Source organism: Dama dama, chromosome 20, assembly GCF_033118175.1.
Source record: "Dama dama isolate Ldn47 chromosome 20, ASM3311817v1, whole genome shotgun sequence".
NCBI classification, from domain to species: domain Eukaryota; kingdom Metazoa; phylum Chordata; class Mammalia; order Artiodactyla; family Cervidae; genus Dama; species Dama dama.
In genome coordinates this window covers 77,681,172-77,700,455 of record NC_083700.1, presented here as the reverse complement: position 1 = coordinate 77,700,455, position 19,284 = coordinate 77,681,172, and the positions used below count along the sequence as shown (strand labels likewise).

The window sequence follows — 19,284 nt, the reverse complement described above, 5'->3', positions numbered from 1 at the left end:
CTCCATGTTGGCCCCGGATCTTACTGGAGGTAGGAAGGCACCCTGAGGTTGCTTGACCTTTTTGCAAGCTGCTGACCCCAGGCGGATGTTGGAAGTTGCCCTTCAGAAGTGCCCTTTTATTTCCATCAAGTGGAGGGCTTTCTTTTCTGCCTGGGAATGTAGTGGTGGATTCTGGCTCTGTGCCCTTCCTCTGGAGTGAATGCACTCCAAATTAGAAAAACAGAAATGTCCTAGTTCTCTAGCCCTCCGCTGCCTCGGCTTGTTGCTGTGACCCCTCCTGCTCCAGCTGCCCTCCCCCAGGCTCTTGGCGTGGTTGAGAGGGGCTGGGGTCAAGGCCCAGTGGCCAGCACTGCTGGGAACATATTACCAGTCCGGAATTTAGTGACATCTCCCTGCACCTAGTACATCTTTTGGGGAGGTCTAAAAAACAACCTGTGAAGCACTGTAAGCAGTGATGAAACACGATTGCTTCTGGGAGACATTTAACTTCATAATATTACTGCTTTCAGCATGGGCGGGCTGTTTGAACAGGACAGAGCAGCTTTTCCAGGTCAGGTTTTGAGATGAGATAATCCCATTGGGTTTTGAGATGAGGAAATCCCATTGGGTTTCCTGGATGGTGCAGTGGTGAAGAATCCACCTGCCAATGCAGCAGACGCAAGAGATGGGGGTTAGATCCCTGGGTTGGAAAGATCTCCTGGAGAAGGAAATGGCAATCTACTCTAGTATTCTTGCCTGGAGAATCCCATGGACAGAGGAGCCTGGTGGGCTACAGTCCATGAGCTCACAAAAGAGTTAAGTGACTGAGTAACTAAGGACGCACTCACCCAGGGATCCCATGAGGTAGGTGTTTCGTTCTCCTGATCAGAAACCATGCAGCAGAACAGTCTCATGTGTAGTTAGAGGGAGGAAAGCGAGCTTTCTGTGCCTAAATATGATGCTTATTTTATTTGATCTGTTGAACTTTCTGGCTTCCTCAACAGTGGAATATATTCACTTGGAATGGCCTGATACTGCTAGTCATTTAAAAGCATGTCTTTGAGGATTACTTTTAGTAAAAAATAAAAGCATACCACAGTTGTTGTTCTAAGTGGAAAAATTATTAATGCTGCCACCTGTTGACAGAACTTGAGTGTGCATCAGTCCACTTGGTCAGTAATCCCTGCCTGCCTGGAATACCATATCCATGTGGGACTGTATCCTGGGCGTTTCAGGAATAAACACAGCCTCAGGAATCTTGTAATTTTAATAGGTACCATGAGCCAGCATATTTAAAGAATAGTGAATATCCATAGCTAGAGTGGCAAGTTCTCCTTGGGCCTGCCTAGTCTAAATCACTTAATTATGTGTTTAAAGACTTTATGTATGCATTGAAATACTTTCACGTTCAGAATAACTATTCCTATTTAGATTCAGCTTTTCTCTTACAAGACTTCCAAGGGATCATGGTTTAACATTCCCTACATTTGTTCTTTGTTTCCTTTCAAATCCCAATATTTTAGCAATTCAAAATACTGAGTTGAATCTCATATGAAGAGTGGCTTTCTAGAAGAGAATTTGGATGAGTGGATATCAAATGATAACTAAATGTATTCTAAAGTAAGTGCCCACATTTACCCCACCTCCCAAGTCAACATGACCATCTCGTGTTCTGATACAGGGACATCTTGCTTGACAGGTTTCAGATAGTCTGCATTCTACCCCTCTGACTTCATCTTCTTTTTAAAAAATATGTATGGATGGATAATGATGTCCTTTTAAAAATGGCTTGAAATGTTCTGGTCACGTTGCACCTCTTCTGACATTCTCTTCTGAGAATTACAAATGAATTACTTTGAGGATTTGCTCAGCCCACCTTGGAGACACTGATGTAAATCAATTCAAGGGATTCTGGAGCTACCATGCTGCCTTTTAGAATACTGTTTTCTATTTTGTGGACTGAAGTCTTTTATTTATTTATCCAATCCATTGATTTATGTATTTGGCTGCATGGGGCCTTCTAAGTTGCGTCATGTGGGATCTTTTGTTGCGGCATGCAGGCTTCCCTTTAGTTGTGGTGTGAGGGCTCCAGAGCGCGTCTGCTCGGTGGTTGCCCTGTGGTGTGTGGGATCTAGTTCCCCGATCAGGGATCAGACCTTCATAGCCCAGAAAAACAGGCTGAGAAGGCTCAAGTTTGAAAGTGACCTAAAGGTGGAGAGAATTGTAACCAGGCATGTTGACTGTTCTCATTGTTGCCATTGGACTAAATCTCAGGAACTTGAATGATGGAGCCATTGTTACACATAGATGCTCAGGACCATGTAATATTAAGGCTTCCTTTCAATGCTCCCCAAAGTATTAAGTGCATATATTTAAATTTTTCACTTATCACAGGGAAATTTAAAATTGATTCATAAAAAAAAATCACCTTTTTCAATATTTCAAAGGATATGGAAATTTGTAAAGTATAACATTTTACTTCTTAAATGCCATTTTTCCTTAATGAAATTTTGTGTGCTTTCTGTTGGGTTTTTTGATCATCTAATACTCAAGTCATTTTTGGGGTCTGTATATACTAGCTACAGATTTTCTATGCATTAAACATGGTTTATATATAAATTATAAATTTATAAAACAACAAAAACAACCATGTATTCACTGCATTGGGAGGCAGATCCTTAACCACTGGACCACCAGGGAAGTCCTTGTCCTGAAGTCTTAAAAGTTAGGATCTGTAGATTGAAGGATATTCATATTTTAATTATCTCATAGATAGATGAACACTGTTCCCCTACTCCATGGAGCATTTGTTCTTTTGGCTAACTAGAGTGACAGACAGGACCTGTGACCTGGGCTGTCAGCTGTGGCTGAGTTGAGCTCCCTGGTGCCTGGGTGGGGACCAGAATGTGGAGTGTGTGTGCTGAGCTGTAATTATGGCAGAGTGCAAAGAGCAACCAGCGACCCCCCAAAGTGTTAGAAAATCTCAGAAGATAATTTAAATATGGGTCTGAATGTGAGAGCCCAGTAGGTTGGCACTATCCAACATGTTTTTGAAATCTGTTCATGATGAATCGAACTTATTTTGTACATGATTCCATTTCCCACCAATTCCTCCAGAGGCCCTCAAAAAACTCAGAAACAGTTCTAGGGGAGCTGAGCAGACTGCCTTCTACCCTCAGTAGACAAAGAAAGTTTAACCAACAAGATGTGAGTTTTTATTTGTTGGGGGAACTGCTCTTTCTTAGAGCTGCCTCTTCTTTCCTAGGGCTTTTTTGAGCTCTACCCAAAGGATAAAGAGCAATGTTTTCTTGTCAGGGTAGTAGCTAAGTGATGCTGGAAAATGAGGCCCCAGGGACTGTGACTGAGAATTCAGGTCTTTAAGTGATCTCTAAAATTCTGTACATACTCATCAATTAAAATGTTGCTTACATCTTCAATATATGGGTGTGTGTGTGCTCGCTCAGTTGTGTCTGACTCTTTGCAACCCCATGGACTAGTAGCCAGCCCAGGCTCCTCTGACCATGGGATTTTCCAAGCAAGAATACTGGAGTGGGTTGCCATTCCTACTCCAGGGGATCTTCCCAACCCAGGGACTGAACATGTGTCTCCTGTGTCTCCTGAATTGGCAGACAAATTCTTTACTGTCTGAGCCACCAGCGAAGTCCACACTCACATGCTATGAAACCCCAATTCAGAAAGTCGGTTTGTTTTTGAACTTAATCAAAAGGGAAATTGCTTAATTAATTGATTTTAAAGTTATCAAATCATTCCATAATAGAAAGAGGGCTACATATTTAGTTTACAGAGCTCAAGAGAGTCATAATTTCATGGAATTATTTACAAATAAGGAAGACTAATCAAAGAAGTATGTTTCACTGAATAGAAAACTAGAAGACAACTACCCAAGTGTTTGCCCACTGTGCGCCAGGCAGTGCTACCTTCCAGGGCTAAGGCCAAGGTGTCCACATTGTACTTGGTCTTAGGCAGATATGATTTGATCTTTTACTTCCTCAAATATCAGGTAGTCATAATCTGATTTAACAGAAATTATGAGAGTCGAAAAAAATCTAGTTAGCAGTTTATTTAAAGGCAATATATATTTTTTCTATTTTGAAAACACTTTATCTCAGTTCCCATTGCAGAAGCACCATGAACATACTTCCAGTCATAATTTCCCAACAGGTGGGTGCCTTTATGTGAAGGGGATGCTTAGCCAGAGAGTTAGTGTGGGAGGATGGAGAGGATATAGCTGGGTGGCTATTGGCACAGGAGCCTAGACTGCAAGCTTAGAAGTACCTATTTCTCTGCTGAAGCCAGCCTGAATACTAGATGACAAGAGGACAGCAAATGAGGATTGGAAAGCAGTCTCTGTTGATGCTATCTCTAGTGTTGGAAAGGCTCTTGTGCCTGGTGGGAGCATGTGTTCACACTGGGTTAGGCTCATGATAGCCGATGCGCTAACTGAGATGTGCTCTGCAATGTAAGTCTGTCCTCACCTCTGCTTGAACTTACGCTTTCCTTGTCATAAGAATAGAGTTGAAATGTGCCCTGGGTTTGGGTCTCTCTGTTCCTGTGTCCCTTTGCAAAGAGATACCACTTAATCTCTTAAGAGGTTCTGTAATAAACAACATCAAATTTAACAAAAGAAAGTTGGGCCATTGGATAATTTCCTTTACTGGAGAAATTAGAAAAGAAGCCCCAGGGAAAGCCTAGAATAAACTCTCTGTAGCGAAACTCCAGTTTTGTTTTTCCAATCCACTGCAGAACACTTCTCTTGCCAAATACAATAGAAACAAATTACTAGAAAAATTGAAAGGAAAAAACCACCAAATTCAAGCCCAAATTTTAGATTCAACAGCCTTAAAATTACTCTGTGGAAGTCCTATAAAATTCCTAAATGTTCTTTTCTCATTTCTGTACTTACTGTGACCAAGGCTTACACTGAACTGCAGACCAGATGTTCAGTTTAGTAAGATGTAGGTAATGGATAATTTTTCATGGAACTGGCAAAATACTGTAAGCAAGTTCATCAGGGCATAAACTTTGGAAATAACTCAAGGCCCTGTACTAAGTTGTTCATCAGTGTTAATTTCTTAGGAGCAAAAGGGTACAGCAGTGATCAAGACAGAAAAGTCCCGTTTCTCAGAGAGGGAGTGAGAAAGGGATAGAAAATAAACATGAATACTTGGCAATTATTCATAGTACTAAGTAAGAGAATAATTGAAGAGAATAGATAGATAATGAGAGGGAGGTGGGGCTATTTTAAGTATACTAGTGTAAGAAGTCTCCCTGAGGAAGTTTTATTTATGCAAATATCTCAAATGATAAACAGTCATGTTCAGAGATCTGTAGGAAGAACATTCTAGGCAGAGGACAGCCAGTGCAAAGGCCCCGAGGCAGAGGTATCTTTGACACAAAGGTAGTGAGGCCTGAGGTGAGCAATACTGAATGCAACCTGATGTGGCCAAAGTCAACTGTAGGGAAGTGTAGATAAGGAAAATGGTGTCATGGGCAGCCCAGAGGTGAAGCTGTGCCCACAGGTGAGGTGGATTGCAGCTGGGGAACATGCAAGGACAAGGAATCAGGAATCTCATCCATGACTTAGCTCAGACTCCTGGTAATGGAATATGCAAAAGATGATGGATGAGGAGCCTGGGAAGAATGGGCTTTGGAGAAAAGGGCCTGGCCTTATAGATGGGCAATAAGGAAGGCTTTGAAGGGAGCATTGGAGAGAGTTTTCTGCAGAGGTTGTTACCTGGAGCGAGGGCATAGATACAACTTTGGGTGGGTTTCGTCATATTCAACTGAACAAACACTCTGATATCACCTTGGCATTCATAAAACTTGGGAATTGTAACATAGAATGTGGCACGCTCATGTTTGAATAACTGACTTCCTATAATAGGAAAAGGAGTTCTTTGATTGTTAAGTGTTTTAGGGCCATGAAGACCCATCTTTACAAAGTTCTCTTGTTACTTCTAATGATGAAAGGGTGGAGATGGGCTGGTGTCCTTTTTGATGGGATTTAAAAGTTTCTCTTCTGAATGTTGCATCTTCTATTATACTTTCTTTCCTGTTCTTCATCCATCTGGCTCTTTTACCTAACTAAGACTTAAAGGACTTTTTTAAAAAGTGATATTGGATACAGTCAGGTTTTTAACAACAGATCAACCTGACAAACTGTTTAGAAACAAGATACTACTGTGTAATTCTATCCCAGCCAAACCTGGGTGAAATTTAAAGCAGGTCAATCTCTGGAGGGGGAATTGTTTAGTGGCTAAGTCATGTCCAACCCTTTGCAACCCCATGGACAGCAGTGCACCAGGCTTCTCTATCCTTCACTAGCTCCTGGAGTTTGCTCAAATTCATGTTCATTAAATCAATGATGTTATCTAACCATCTCATCCTCTGCCACCCCCTTCTCCTTTTGCCTTCAGTCTGAACCAGCACCAGGGACTTTTGCAATAAGTCAGCTCTTCATTTCAGGTGGCCAAAGTGTTGGAGTTTCAGCATCAGTCCTTCCAGTGAATATTCAGGGTTGATTTCCTTTAGGATTAACTGGTTTATTCTCCTTGCAGTCCAAGGGACTCTCAAGAGTCTTCTCTAGTATCACAATTCAAGAGCATCTATTCTTTGGCACTCAGCCTTCGTTGAGAGGAGTCCAACTCTCATATCCGTACATTACTGCTGGAAAAACCTTATAGCTTTGACTAGATGGACCTTTGTTGGCAAAGTGATGTCTATGGTTTTTAATACACTGTCTAGGTTTATCATACCTTTTATTCCAAGGAAAAAGTATCTTTTAATTTCATGGCTGCACTCACCATTTGCAGTGATTTTGGAGCCCAAGAAAATAAAATCTGTCATTGAGGGTAAAAGAGGAGAGTAAAAAAGCTGACTTAAACTTCAACATTGAAAACACTAAGATCATGGCATCTGGTCCCATCACTTAATGACAAATACGAGGGGAAAAGTGGATGGGGAAAATATATATAATTTGGGATCAGCTAACTGCAAAAAAGAAAGTAATACCCATGAGTCCAAATTTCAACTGCAGTTTATTTCCCCACATTTAGCAAAGTAGAGTGAATTTATAAGTTTTGCAGTATCCATATGGTTTCAAAAGCATCAGTTCTTTTTGAGACTGTAATTTTGCCCATCTTACTGTTAAGGTGCAGGCTCAAATGAAGGTCTGAGTGAAGGGTTGTACTTTATTTGATTTGGATTTTAAAAATGTGTGTGTGTGCACATGCATTTAGTGGTAACCTAAGAATAATATACTCACAAGCTATTACAAGGGTTTCCCAGGTGGCGCTAATGGTAAAGGGCCTGCCAGCCAATGCAGAGGATGTAAGGGATGTGGGTTCATTCCCTGGGTCAGAATGATCCCCTGGAGGAGGGCGTGGCAACTCACTCCAGTGTTCTTGCCTAGAGAATCCCATGGACAGAGGAGTCGGGTGGACTATGGTCCATAGGGTTGCAAAAAGTTGGACACAACTGAAGCTACTTGGTGCATACACACACACACACAAGCTATTACAACTAAAAGGACACAAGAATAAATTTGTTCCTTGGGTTCTTTAACAGAACAGGAAATGGAGGTGTTACAACTTGCCCAAGGTCACACAGGTAGTTAAGAGCAGAGCTTACACCAGAGCTGGGACTAGTCTAATTTTTAGTACTTATTGTTTTTATCATGTGACTCCTTAGCCTTTTATATTCCAAATGCTGAAGCTAGGTTATAAAGTAGCATATTTTCTTCTAGTATTCAATTCATGGAAGTCAATATAAATTCCTGATTTTTTTTTTTTAATTCCTGATTTTTAAAGTTCCTTTCTGGGTAGTATTTGTGCAGATTTGATTATTTTGTCTCTGAAAATAATTCAACAGCTAATTAGAATTGGGAAGTGTCTTGCATTTGATATATTTTGTTTTGGCATTTAGGTTTTCCTCGAACATTAGTTCAGGCTGAAGCCTTGGACAGAATATGTGACCTGGATCTAGTGATCACTTTGAATATTCCATTTGAAACACTCAAAGATCGTCTCAGCCGACGTTGGATTCACCCTCCCAGTGGAAGGGTATATAACCTGGACTTCAACCCACCTCATGTACATGTAAGAATATATAATGTACTTTCACACATTGACAAGGAGGTAAAACATTTCAGTTGAAAAGTGGGGGAACAATATGAATAGGCTATTCCAAAAAGAGCGAATATACATAGCCAACAAATATTTTAAAATTAATCATTCACTTGTAATGAAGGCATGTAAATTAACACTTTTATTTCTGTAGTTAGGATCTGGGAACACGTTACTGTTATCTGTATTAGGTATATGAAATGTTAATCATCTTTTAGAGAAGCAACCTAGCAACGTACATTAAAATTTTTAAATACATATTTCATTCAACCCATTTCTGGGAGTACAGTCTATGAAAATGTAAGCACTAGCATGTAAGGTCATGTACACAGTGAGGCTTATTTCAGTGCTGTTTGTAGTGGGGAAAATAAAACTTGAAAACAATACAATTGTTAATTTCTAGGGATGGCTAAATAAATTTGGCAGTAATCACATTTTGGAATATTCTGTAGTCAGTAAAAAGAAAATTGAGTTAGTACTATATTCACTGGGAAGATTTCCCAGAGAAGGAAATGGCAACCCACTCTAGTATTCTTGCCTGGAGAATTCCATGGACAAGAGGAGCCTGGTGGGCTACAGTCCATGGTGTTGGACACAACTGAGTGACTAGTGCTTTACTTATTATATTCTTTGGCCTAGAGTAATATTTTTCCCTGAGTGTTGTTAAATGACAAACGCAAACAGCAGAATGATTCAATTTTTGTAAAACCATGACCACCCTTATTTATACATATCTGTTTACATGATTATAAGTGCTCTCTAGCTTCATAAAAGTAGGGATAAAGATATAAAGGATCTAACCTGGGCTGCCAGTGTTTGGGGTTGGGACAGAGTAAGGCATAGGGTTAGAGTGGGTGGGGTCATCTGAGTAGTGAGCATGAGGATGTACAGAGATGAGAGAGAGCCAAAGGCATAGAAGATTGCCCTTTAAAAGAAGTTCACAATATAATAACTATGTGTCTGCATGAAGTTAAGTACATGTAAAGGTATATGGTTAAAGAAACTTGGTAAACTCATTTAAAGAGTTACTGTTCCTGGTAAAGGCATGAATTAGTTCAATCTGATCATTCTTATTTGCCAATAGATAGTATTACTTGTTCCTATATAAGTGTGAAAGGTGTGGCTCTTGTGTCTTATTGGTTTAATGTTTATGGACTAGGATAGACTTGAATATAGTCAGTAACAACTACAGAAAACTACTTCAAGGGGTTATGTATGGATGCCATCTAGTTCTTTAAGTCATCATTAGGTTCTTATAAGTCCTTTTCGTTTAGGTTAAGCAGAAGTCTAACCTTTTGAAGTCTTCTTTTAAAAATGTACGTTATTCTGGAATTCCTTTGTAGAGCTCTTCCATCATTCCATCCCAAAAAACAAGTACGGGGGAAAAATGGAAAAGGAGGAAAAGAGGGTTCTGAGTTGGCATTGGAATCTAACACAAATGCATCATATTTTGGCCCTCCGTAGACTTGCTGATGTGGAGATTCTTGTAGAATTTGAGTTGCTTTCCAAAGCCTGGCTAGCCCTAAAGGAGCACCTGCAGTTCAATGCTGTTTCCAAGGACAGCAGTGGAAGTGCCCGTTTGGACCGAGTCAACCAGCTGGTGTGACCAAGCCCCCTGGGAGAGCCGCTGTTGTCCCAGCGTCCTCCTGCTCTTTCTGGAAGCAGTGTTGTACTGGGTGCTATAAAGTCCTGGAAATGATTCCTGAGCTTTGCAGCAATAAGTAAGATAAAGGAGAGGAATGAGTGACGGATCTCCTTCTCCCACCCCTCATGTCTCCCGTTCCATCAGGGTAACAGCCCTGTCGTACACACATGATAATTATGTGGCTCACCAGTAAGTTCTAAGTGTAAGTTGTATACTTAAGGCTTTGTGCTGTATTGAAATTTTAGTGCATTTTGAACTTAGAGCCAATTTTGGATTATCCAGTTGAATAGAGTTCTGCTCTATTTTGCCTTTTGACAGATTGATTTCCTGTGACTCTCTGCCTTGGTAGTCCAATAGCCATGGACTTGGCAGGTGAAATTCTGAGGTGTCCATTTTGCTTTTTGTATGCAGATATAGCTCCTGGGGAAGTTAAAATACACAAAAAAATCAGATTTTCTAAAATTACAGCTTTTCAGTTGCCAGAATGTTTGTTCGTGGTTATCCTGGATATATGATTCATGCCTATTTCGTTCTAACTTTAGATGTCATTATTTGATTTGCTAAAATAACCTGAGTAAGTTTAATCTTAGAAGAACTACGTGATAGAATTTGAAAGTAGCAAAAACAGGACTGACATACCTTCTCTTTGATTAGTGTTTTTCCTAAGGAAGCCATTTGGTTCTTTGAGACATTTGTTTTCCATTTTAGGAACTCAAGCTTTAGAAAGAAGCTAGTTTTAGGAATATTTAGAGGACCAGAGTGACATTGTTGAGGATTTCTCTGGTATTTGTAGGGGATTGATGATGTCACTGGTGAACCATTGGTCCAGCAGGAGGATGACAAGCCTGAAGCAGTTGCTGCCAGACTAAGACAGTACAAGGATGTGGCAAAGCCAGTCATCGAGTTGTACAAGTGAGTGTGCTTCAGTGTTCCCGTGCCCCTTGGCCAACTGAAAAGGTGTGGCTCCTCGTGGGAGGGACAGTGGGTTGCCGTGGGCTGGTGTTTCTTTAAGCTTGATAAACCTGAAAGGCCAAATACCTCTCAGATGAAATGCTGGTGTGTACATGGGAAAGAATGCCTGGTATTTTTATGCTTAAACTCTGATAAGGACCACAGCCTGATCATCTCTGTGTGATTATAAATTTGCATCTAGACATTATCATTTTTTTAAGGGACTGAAATAATGGTTTACATTTTGATACTCCCACGTGTAAATATATGACTTGGATAGAAGATTAGAAGGGACTTTTTGGCTTAGATATGTCTGGAGGGAGTTTAATAAAGAAAAGCTAAAGCCATAAACTACAGGTTGCAAATTCAGATAACTTACAGGGGCCAGGCAGGTGATGGAAATGAGTGTCAAACCTGGTGGGGGACATGTCAAGCTGGGCAGTTGACTGACAGTTGAATTAGACAGCTCCTCTGTTGCTCGAGCCAGTTATCACCATGGAAGCACTCAGGCTAAGTGTGGCCAGTGAGCCTGTTTTTCAGAAGAAGCAGAAGTCAGGCTTTCTCTGCAGAAGAAAATCCCATATTTTATAATATATTGGCGAAAAATTAAAAAAATTTTTTTCATGGCTATGCTGCACAGTTTGTGGTATCTCATTTCCTCATCCAAGGATTGAACCTGGGTCCCTGGCAGTAAAAGCACCGAGTCCTAACCACTGGACCCCCAGGAAATTCCCTAAAAAATTGTTAATAGCTTGGATGCCAAACAAAGTCCATGTATGGACTGCATTCAGGACAGCAGTGTACAGCCTCTGCTCTAATCATTGTCTGATCTTGTAGCCCCCAAATAATTTAGCCAGCCTTTAGAAATGAAGTTCTTGACCATTTATTAGGATACATCTTGTGTTTCACGATCTATAACAAGGGTTTTAGAGTAGCAATGTTTGTCACTGATTTGCTTTTCACTGTGTATTGAGGCAGATTTGGGGTTGTCCCTATAATGTTATCATGTTTTTAAAGGGGAGAAGAAAAGTTGGCATGACAGCAAGCTTGTGAGAATTGCAGAGAATAGGGCTTTATTTAGTTATACCGAACAGGGGGTGTTGATACATTGGTTTTGGCACTCAGTGATGTGTGATGTAGACCAGGAGATCATGTTTATATTATACCCAGGATCTTCATCAGCGCTGATACCATGTCAAGAGGAAACCTAAAATGCCCTGTATGTCGGACTTTGTTTTTCAGGAGCCGAGGAGTGCTCCACCAATTTTCGGGAACCGAGACTAACAAAATCTGGCCCTATGTTTACACACTTTTCTCGAACAAGATCACACCTGTTCAGTCCAAAGAAGCCTACTGAGCCTGCGCAGTGGAAGAACTGAGAAGATATGGTCATTCATTCAATTGTGTGTGTAGTATTGGTGCCATGTCCCAGTTAGCAGCTAGCCGAGATAGCTTGCAGTGTCTTTTCTAGTTTAAATGGTGAACAGACATGAAAACTAATGAATAGAATGAGTTAATGATGAGGCTCTTCTCTGCCTTTCTAAAAGAGGGGCCACCTACATGTGTTTAAGATGTCCCTGCACATGTCTCAAGTTCTTTATAAGAAAGGAAGCAACACAGGCTGGATTACAAGCGGTGTATCGCCCAAGCTCTAGCTGATTTTCCATAGCCAGGTTGTTGCCATAGTAGCTTTTTCACACATGGTGGTGGTGCTCCCTGGTTCTCCCTAGCCCCTAAAGGCTGTTGAAACATAGCACCAGGAGGCCTGAGAATGCCAGGGGCTATAGCTGCCTTTGTCCCGGTTCTCTGGCATCTGCCCTCCTGGTGACAGTGGGATTGAAACAGTAGCTCTCAGTGATTGCTTCTCTGGCCTTGAGTGACTGTCCACAGTTCATTTTTTTTTCTGTTAGGAATGATGCCTTCTCTGCATCCGTACTCCATTGAATCTTTTTCAGACTTCCTAGAATGAAAGGACTTGGCTTCTACTACTTTTATTAGACATCTGTTTTCTCCCTCCCTAGACTATTAATATTGTTCCTGCTTTTATCCCTCTCAGATTCCTGTCTGAGAGCTGAGAGCTGGGGGATGATGTTCGGTCTCTTTATGCACCAGGAACTGAACTGTGTGGAGGGTCTACTTAAACTGTTGGTCTGACTCTCGTGAGTTGACACCTCTCCTTTCTTTTATTGTGGCAAAATAAAACCCTAAGAGTCTTTGGGAAGCTCTCAAAAACTGGGAAATATTCACCTCGATAAATGTTGAAAGATTGTGTCTTATGTATAGAAGTAAATAAGACCATATGGAATTACTGGACTGAAAGAATAGTTTAGCTTATAGTGAAGACAAAAAATATATATTTTGAAAATGCTGCTAAATATTGATGCTGACAGTGTTTTTCTCTTGTGAGTGACCCAAGCATATTATAAATAGTTGGTAAAGGGAATGGAGCCTATGGGGTCAAGGAAAATGTTGCACTAGCTGTGCCTAGACTCGTGATGACAGCTTTATGATTATGGGATTTGATAAAATTGTAATTTTTTATTCTATTCCAAAGATGCTTTCTATAGGGTGGCCATTAAGTCTAGAAATATAGATCATACTATTTTGTCATTCATTAGAATATAGTATCAATAAACCATTTATTAAGGATTTGCCTGGTTTCCAGACTTGGTGGCCACTAATGCTCGCCCTCCTCTGGGAAGGACAATGAAATTTATTCCTGTTGCCTTAAAAATATTCCTCTTCATGTATCTTGATTGTACCAGCGAGGGTCCTTTACTATTTCCAGGAGTAACTTCTGTGTAACTCTTGATACTGCTGAGAAAACAAAAGCCTTTCAGCATAGGTGATGTTGGAACACATTATTTATTTTCTGAAGATGTCGCAGTGAATTTCCAGCCATTCACTGACCCGTGAATTCTATTTGGTAGCCATGCATCTTCTCTACAAACACTGCCCCCACTCTGGCCAGTCCCTCTCGCTTTGTCCCTTCATGTGAATGTTCTTTGGTTCCCTTAGTGGAAACACAGACCAGTTTCCTCCTCCTCCTCTGAATCCAAGTGAAGTAAGATTATTTACTTTCTAGGTTTATGCAGTTAAAATGCCCAGTTCAGATTTGTGAAACATCAGTGCATGATAGTGACTTTTGAGAAGAGTTGTGTTTGATTGCCAGTTTTGATGGGGATAGGGTGAAAATCAGACATGCAGATACAGCTCAGGTTTCCAGGGGAACCAGGCATAGAGAAAAACAAGTCTTATATGAGGAAAATTACACAATTTAGAGTGGTTTTGCCATGGAGACAATTTCCATAAAGTAGGAAAAGTAGAAAGTTAAGGTTATTATAGGGATCATTCAGGAGAGGAAAGTGTGTGCTTTTTTGGAAGCAGAAAAATCTTCAAAACTTTCCTCACTTCTGTTGATGTTTAGCAGATGCTCCAATGTAATCATGGGCTTTGGAGTTTTGGGAAGAGGTATGGGAAATGGCCTCGGTGATCCCTGACTCCATACTCTGCTCCTTCATCCTCCCCTCCGTTCTCCCTTCCAGCAAAATAGACACTTAAAGCCAGCATCAGAGTCGCTCAATGCATCTCACTAGTGTGTGCTATTTCTGAGGTTGCCTTGCAGTAGAGGGCAGTCACCTTTGCTAGGTGAGACCATAATGAAAGCCACATGCTGTTTCCACGGGCTTTTGAAAGATGATGCTTGTTTGATGATGTTTGATAGCCTAAAAAAATGTTTCTGGTTTTCAACAAAGTCTAGCTTTTCCTTGAATGATTTTGCACTAAAATAAAATAAAATTTTCTTGAAAATATTTTGACCAAGATAAAATTAAAGGGATCTCTTAGTTTTCCTTCTACTGCCACATGTGAGGTTCCATCAAAGCAAGGCACAAAGAGTAATTTGGGTGGTTTCTAAAATTCCTATGTATCCCCGCCTTCTCTGATTCTAGCCAGCTCTGCATTCATTTTGCTTTCTCTTATCCCCACCAGCTTCAGCTTTAGAACTTGAAAGCACTGCTGTGTTTCATATACTCTAACACTAAAGCAAGCATATAATAGGTACCATTTATTGAAGGCCTGCTGAGTGTCATGTGTGTACAGTTTTAGGACATTTGCAAACATCTCATTTAATCTTGCCAGCATCTTTTGAGATAGGCATGATCCCATGTTTATAAACAAAACGAGGGTCGGCAGAGTAAAGCATCTTGCCCTGGCTTCTGCTGCCAATGCGCAGTGTAGACAGACTTGAACCCAGCTTTCCTGGCTGTGCTCCTAGATGGTAACTCCCTGCGTCCTGTCCCAAGCAACACAGGGCTCTGAGCTTGCTTGTATTTCCAAGTGGCCTCACATCCAGAATGGCGGTATTCACTCTGGTGACATCCACCTCTGTATGAGAGTGTTCCTTTTCCTTTTTCCCTTTTGCTTAAGCAAAGGAAGCTGCCAGAGGAGAGTCTGAGCCCTTGATCATCCATAACTGCTCACTTATAAGTGGTGGTTCAGCTGGTAAAGAATCTACCTGCGGTGTAGGAGACTTGGGTTTGATCTCTGGGTTGGGAAGATCCCCTGGAGAAGGGAACTGCTACCCACTCCAGTATTCTGGCCTGGAAAATTCCATGGATTGTATAGTCCATGGGGGTCGCAAAGAGTGGGACATGACTGAGTGGCTCTTACTTTTGTACATAAGTAAAATGAAAGGCTGTCTAAGTAGGCCTGGCTTGGGTCCAGGCTACTCTGTGGCAGCGGCAAGCTCATGGTCCTCACTTGTTCTCTCGGTGTCCATGGTTTTGTGGCCCTGAAGGGACCTTGGTGCTTCTGCCACCCCAGCCATGGTGCTCACACACTCCCCTAGATTCCTGGGAGCCCTCCAGACACTACTCAATACTTTGTTTCCCTGACATCAGAACAAATGACTCCCTTGCCTCTACCCCCAGACGTGGCCCCCATAGTAACTGATCTTTCCTGCAGTGCTAGCCGGTGAACGAATGGTGATTGGGCTCCTAATCCAGGGTCATCCTCGACTTTAATATCATCCTCCCTGTGTGACGTTGCACATTAACATGGTCCTGAATGCCAAATCCACATCTTTGCCTGCCCTCTGATGTGGTGGCGCTGCTCATCACTTACAATTCTGGCAGAAATGGCTTCCCATCTCACCTGCCTTCTCCAGGGTGACTCTCAGTACCTTCCAATAGCTCAGCTCACGTGAGCTCCAGCTTCATCCAGGGTGTGCCCCTCTCTTTGGTAGGGAAGGGGAAAAGGTAAGAATAGGCACAGGCAATGGAGGATTCCTGGGAGACAGGTGATGCTGTGGCCTCTCCTGCCATTTCTAGGTTGAGTTTTTTTCTTTTCTGGCCACACCATGAAGCATGCAGAACTTACCCAACCAGGAATCGAACCTGTGCCCTCTGAAGTGGAAGTGTGGAGTCTTAACCACTGGACTGCCAGGGAAGCCCTATAGGTTGTTGATAAATTCTGATAGAAAGATGCCTATGTAAACCCATAAATAGAGTTTTTATACTTTTTAAATCACTGGAAACTGAGTTAAATATCTGATTTTGGTTATTTGTTTAAAGAAGTTTTAACCACCTGCTTGTGGTGTGTGTGTGGGACAGGGGGTGGAGGGAGAAGTCTTTGCTTAAGTCATAAAGACAGCAAATTTCCAGGTATGTTCAGGTATCAGAAGGGCTTGGTAGTCACTGTTTATTGGTGCTATGTGCACTCCATCCATTATCTAATTAAATCCTCAACAATTAGCCTATGTAATAGTATTATCTCAATTATCTTGCCTCCTTCTATTTTAAAACTGAAATGCTCCTGTTTACTTAACCTTTTCCTATAAGTATAGGAATTAATCAGGAAATTCAAAAAGGCTTTTTTTGTGTTTTTCTAGTTTGAGCTCCCTATTCTCATGAATAGGTAAAACAATGTATTTGCTCCCACGTGGAATCTTTGCTTTTGGCCCTAGTGCTGAGACCGGAAATGGGCATCAGTGGGTCCTGGTGGTAGCCGCACACTGTGTATACAGAGGACGGTGTTTCATCTGTCCTCTGCTGGGTCACGGGATCTCGGGAGGCATTCATATCTACCTGATGGATTTCATGTATTGCTTTTCACTTAGTAGACAATATCTTTTCTTGCTGCAGTAATTTTGCCAGAAAGGCAATTTGTAAGACAGAGTCATGTCTATAGTATGAGTTGCATTCTATTCCCCTCCATTTTCAGTAACTCCCTCGTCTGTTTGGTGTTTCAGAAGAGGAACCCAGTAACAAACACCTTTTCATGTGGGAATGTGGTCTGGTCATAAGGTTCCTTTCCTTATATAACTGATCCAGTCTGGTTTCCAGATGCAAAGTGTGCAAGACACAGATGATGGGGGAACCGTGAAGCCGTATTTCAACTGTGAGGAAAATTTGCTTCCTGCGTCTGTTGAGATATAATTACAGTTGCTGATAAATGCCATACCTTATCTTTCTTTTAACAAATTGCACGATTCTTGCCAAAATAAATGTCATTATCTGTATGATTCAGGAAATTCCCTAAATTGGTGTGTGTGTGTGGGAGAGAGAGAGAGAAAGAGAGGTGGTGTGTGTTTTGGCGGCGGAGGGTGGGGGAGTGGTGGATATATTCATTCCTTCTTTGGCGATAATTAGGCTATTCTATAAAGCACAGTGTCATTCTTGAAATAAAAGATTTCCTGTTTAAACACATGTCAAAAGAGCATTGTACCTTGAAGATTCTCACTGGGGTTGATGTGTGTCTAATTTCATTTCATAAAACCTTTCTCTTGAGACAGAAATGTGCTAAATAAAAACAAAGTTTTGTGTTTAATTTAGAGAATAAAGGGAAGAAAAATGAAAACTCAATCTTTGTGTCAGCTCCAAGGTGTCAGGGCACAGAGGGCTTTCCTAGTTTTATGAGAATTTGTACTACTGATTTTTATATATTCTTGAGATGAGTAGATCTCGGGAAATTGTTGCATTACAATGGCATTTCACTGTGATTCTTCTCAAGCTCAAATCAGTTCTCTAACCTAATGACAACTCGCCTCTGGTTTACTCTTCTGTGAAATGTCAGCTCCATTTTCCCAGAAGTCGTGTGTTTACAATGAGTCTGCTTTTCCTCAGTGTGGAAGTTATCAGTCCTCCTGATTTTGGTGTATGTGCTTAATTCAAAGTATCTAAGCCTGTAGTCTAATCTGTACATGCTCTGTTAATTGTGTTATTGATGATTTTATCTGGCTTGAAGATTGACTCATACTTTTTAATTTGATAGAAATAAAGTTTTTTCTGCTTACAACTAGTGAATTCATTTAACATTTCTATATAGCCTTTTATACTTGGCAGTACACACCTTCACAAATACTCTCATTTATGCCACTCTGCAACCTTCCCATTATCAACAGTGTTTTCTCCACTTTGAAGATGGGGAAAACCGAGAATACAGTGTTCCCTGGATAACGTGATAGTTGGGTGGCAGAGCGAGACCACAAATCCAAGATTTATGACCCCCCCCCTCTCATTTTCTGCTATAATTTGTTGCCTCACTTTGTTTACCTTCAAACTCCTTTATTTTCCAGCACTTTATTCTTTACCTATTTCCATGGACATTCTTTATTTTTGAAGCAACTGGATGATGTAAGTAGATCCCATCCTACAGGTAAGGAGACTGGATCAGAGTGCCTGACTCTAAGGTCATGCCTTCCAGGCTTACCCAGAAGCAATAGCTCCAGCAGACCTCTCTGGTGGGAGCTTGAGGTGTAGAGGAAACAGAGCCTTTGAAGGAGAATCTTCCTGTGACAGGGACGGGGGCACATGCCCTGGCTTCTCCCAACCTCTCCTATCTCCTGCAGGGACTTTCCAGTTAGCTGAAGTCAGATGCCAGCTGACGCAGCAACTTAATTCTCTAGGCTTCCGTGTCCCTGAAATGTGAACTGGACCTAATGGCAATGTGTGACATTGTTTTAAAGTTCAAACCATTCACTTTTTAGGAGGATTTTATATCTTGGCCCCATTGGCTTAACGCTTGGGTATATAATGTGCTTTAACCACTGGAGGTGAGCAGAAATGAAGGCGTTGCTTCTGAGTAGAAGCCTTAGGACCAGAGGATGGGTACCTATCTCTCCATCTGCATTGAAACTTGCAAGCTTTATGGGGCTTTTCTTTTACCTGAATCCTAAAGTAAAGAGGCAGAGACATTCCTTTGCCAACAAAGTTCCATCTAGTCAAGGCTATGGTTTTTCCAGTAGTCATGTATGGATGTGAGAGCTGGACTATAAAGAAAGCTGAGCACTGAAGAATTGATGCTTTTGAACTGCGGTGTTGGAGAAGACTCTTGAGAGTCCCTTGGACTGCAAGGAGATCCAACCAGTCCATCCTAAAGGAGATCAGTCCTGTGTATTCATTGGAAGGATTGATGTTGAAGCTGAAACTCCAATACTTTGGCCACCTGATGCGAAGAGCTGACTCATTGGAAAAGACCCTGATGCTGGGAAAGATTGAAGGCAGGAGGAGAAGGGGATGATAGAGGATGAGATGGTTGGATGGTATCACTGACTCAATGGACATG

The 19,284-nt window shown here is 41.3% G+C and overlaps 1 protein-coding gene across 1 annotated transcript in view; it reads left to right on the top strand.

Annotated features, from left to right (window-relative positions):
• The window catches only part of AK4 (adenylate kinase 4), an 84,549-nt gene extending 66,379 nt beyond the window's left edge, over nucleotides 1-18,170 (top strand). Inside the window, exons 3-5 of the mRNA XM_061121688.1 lie at nucleotides 7,924-8,096; nucleotides 10,562-10,680; nucleotides 11,962-18,170. Of these exons, the coding sequence (XP_060977671.1) occupies nucleotides 7,924-8,096; nucleotides 10,562-10,680; nucleotides 11,962-12,076 (407 nt within the window). The 3' untranslated portion in view covers nucleotides 12,077-18,170. The remainder of the gene's footprint in view (nucleotides 1-7,923; nucleotides 8,097-10,561; nucleotides 10,681-11,961) is intronic.
• Nucleotides 18,171-19,284: the final 1,114 nt, after the last annotated feature.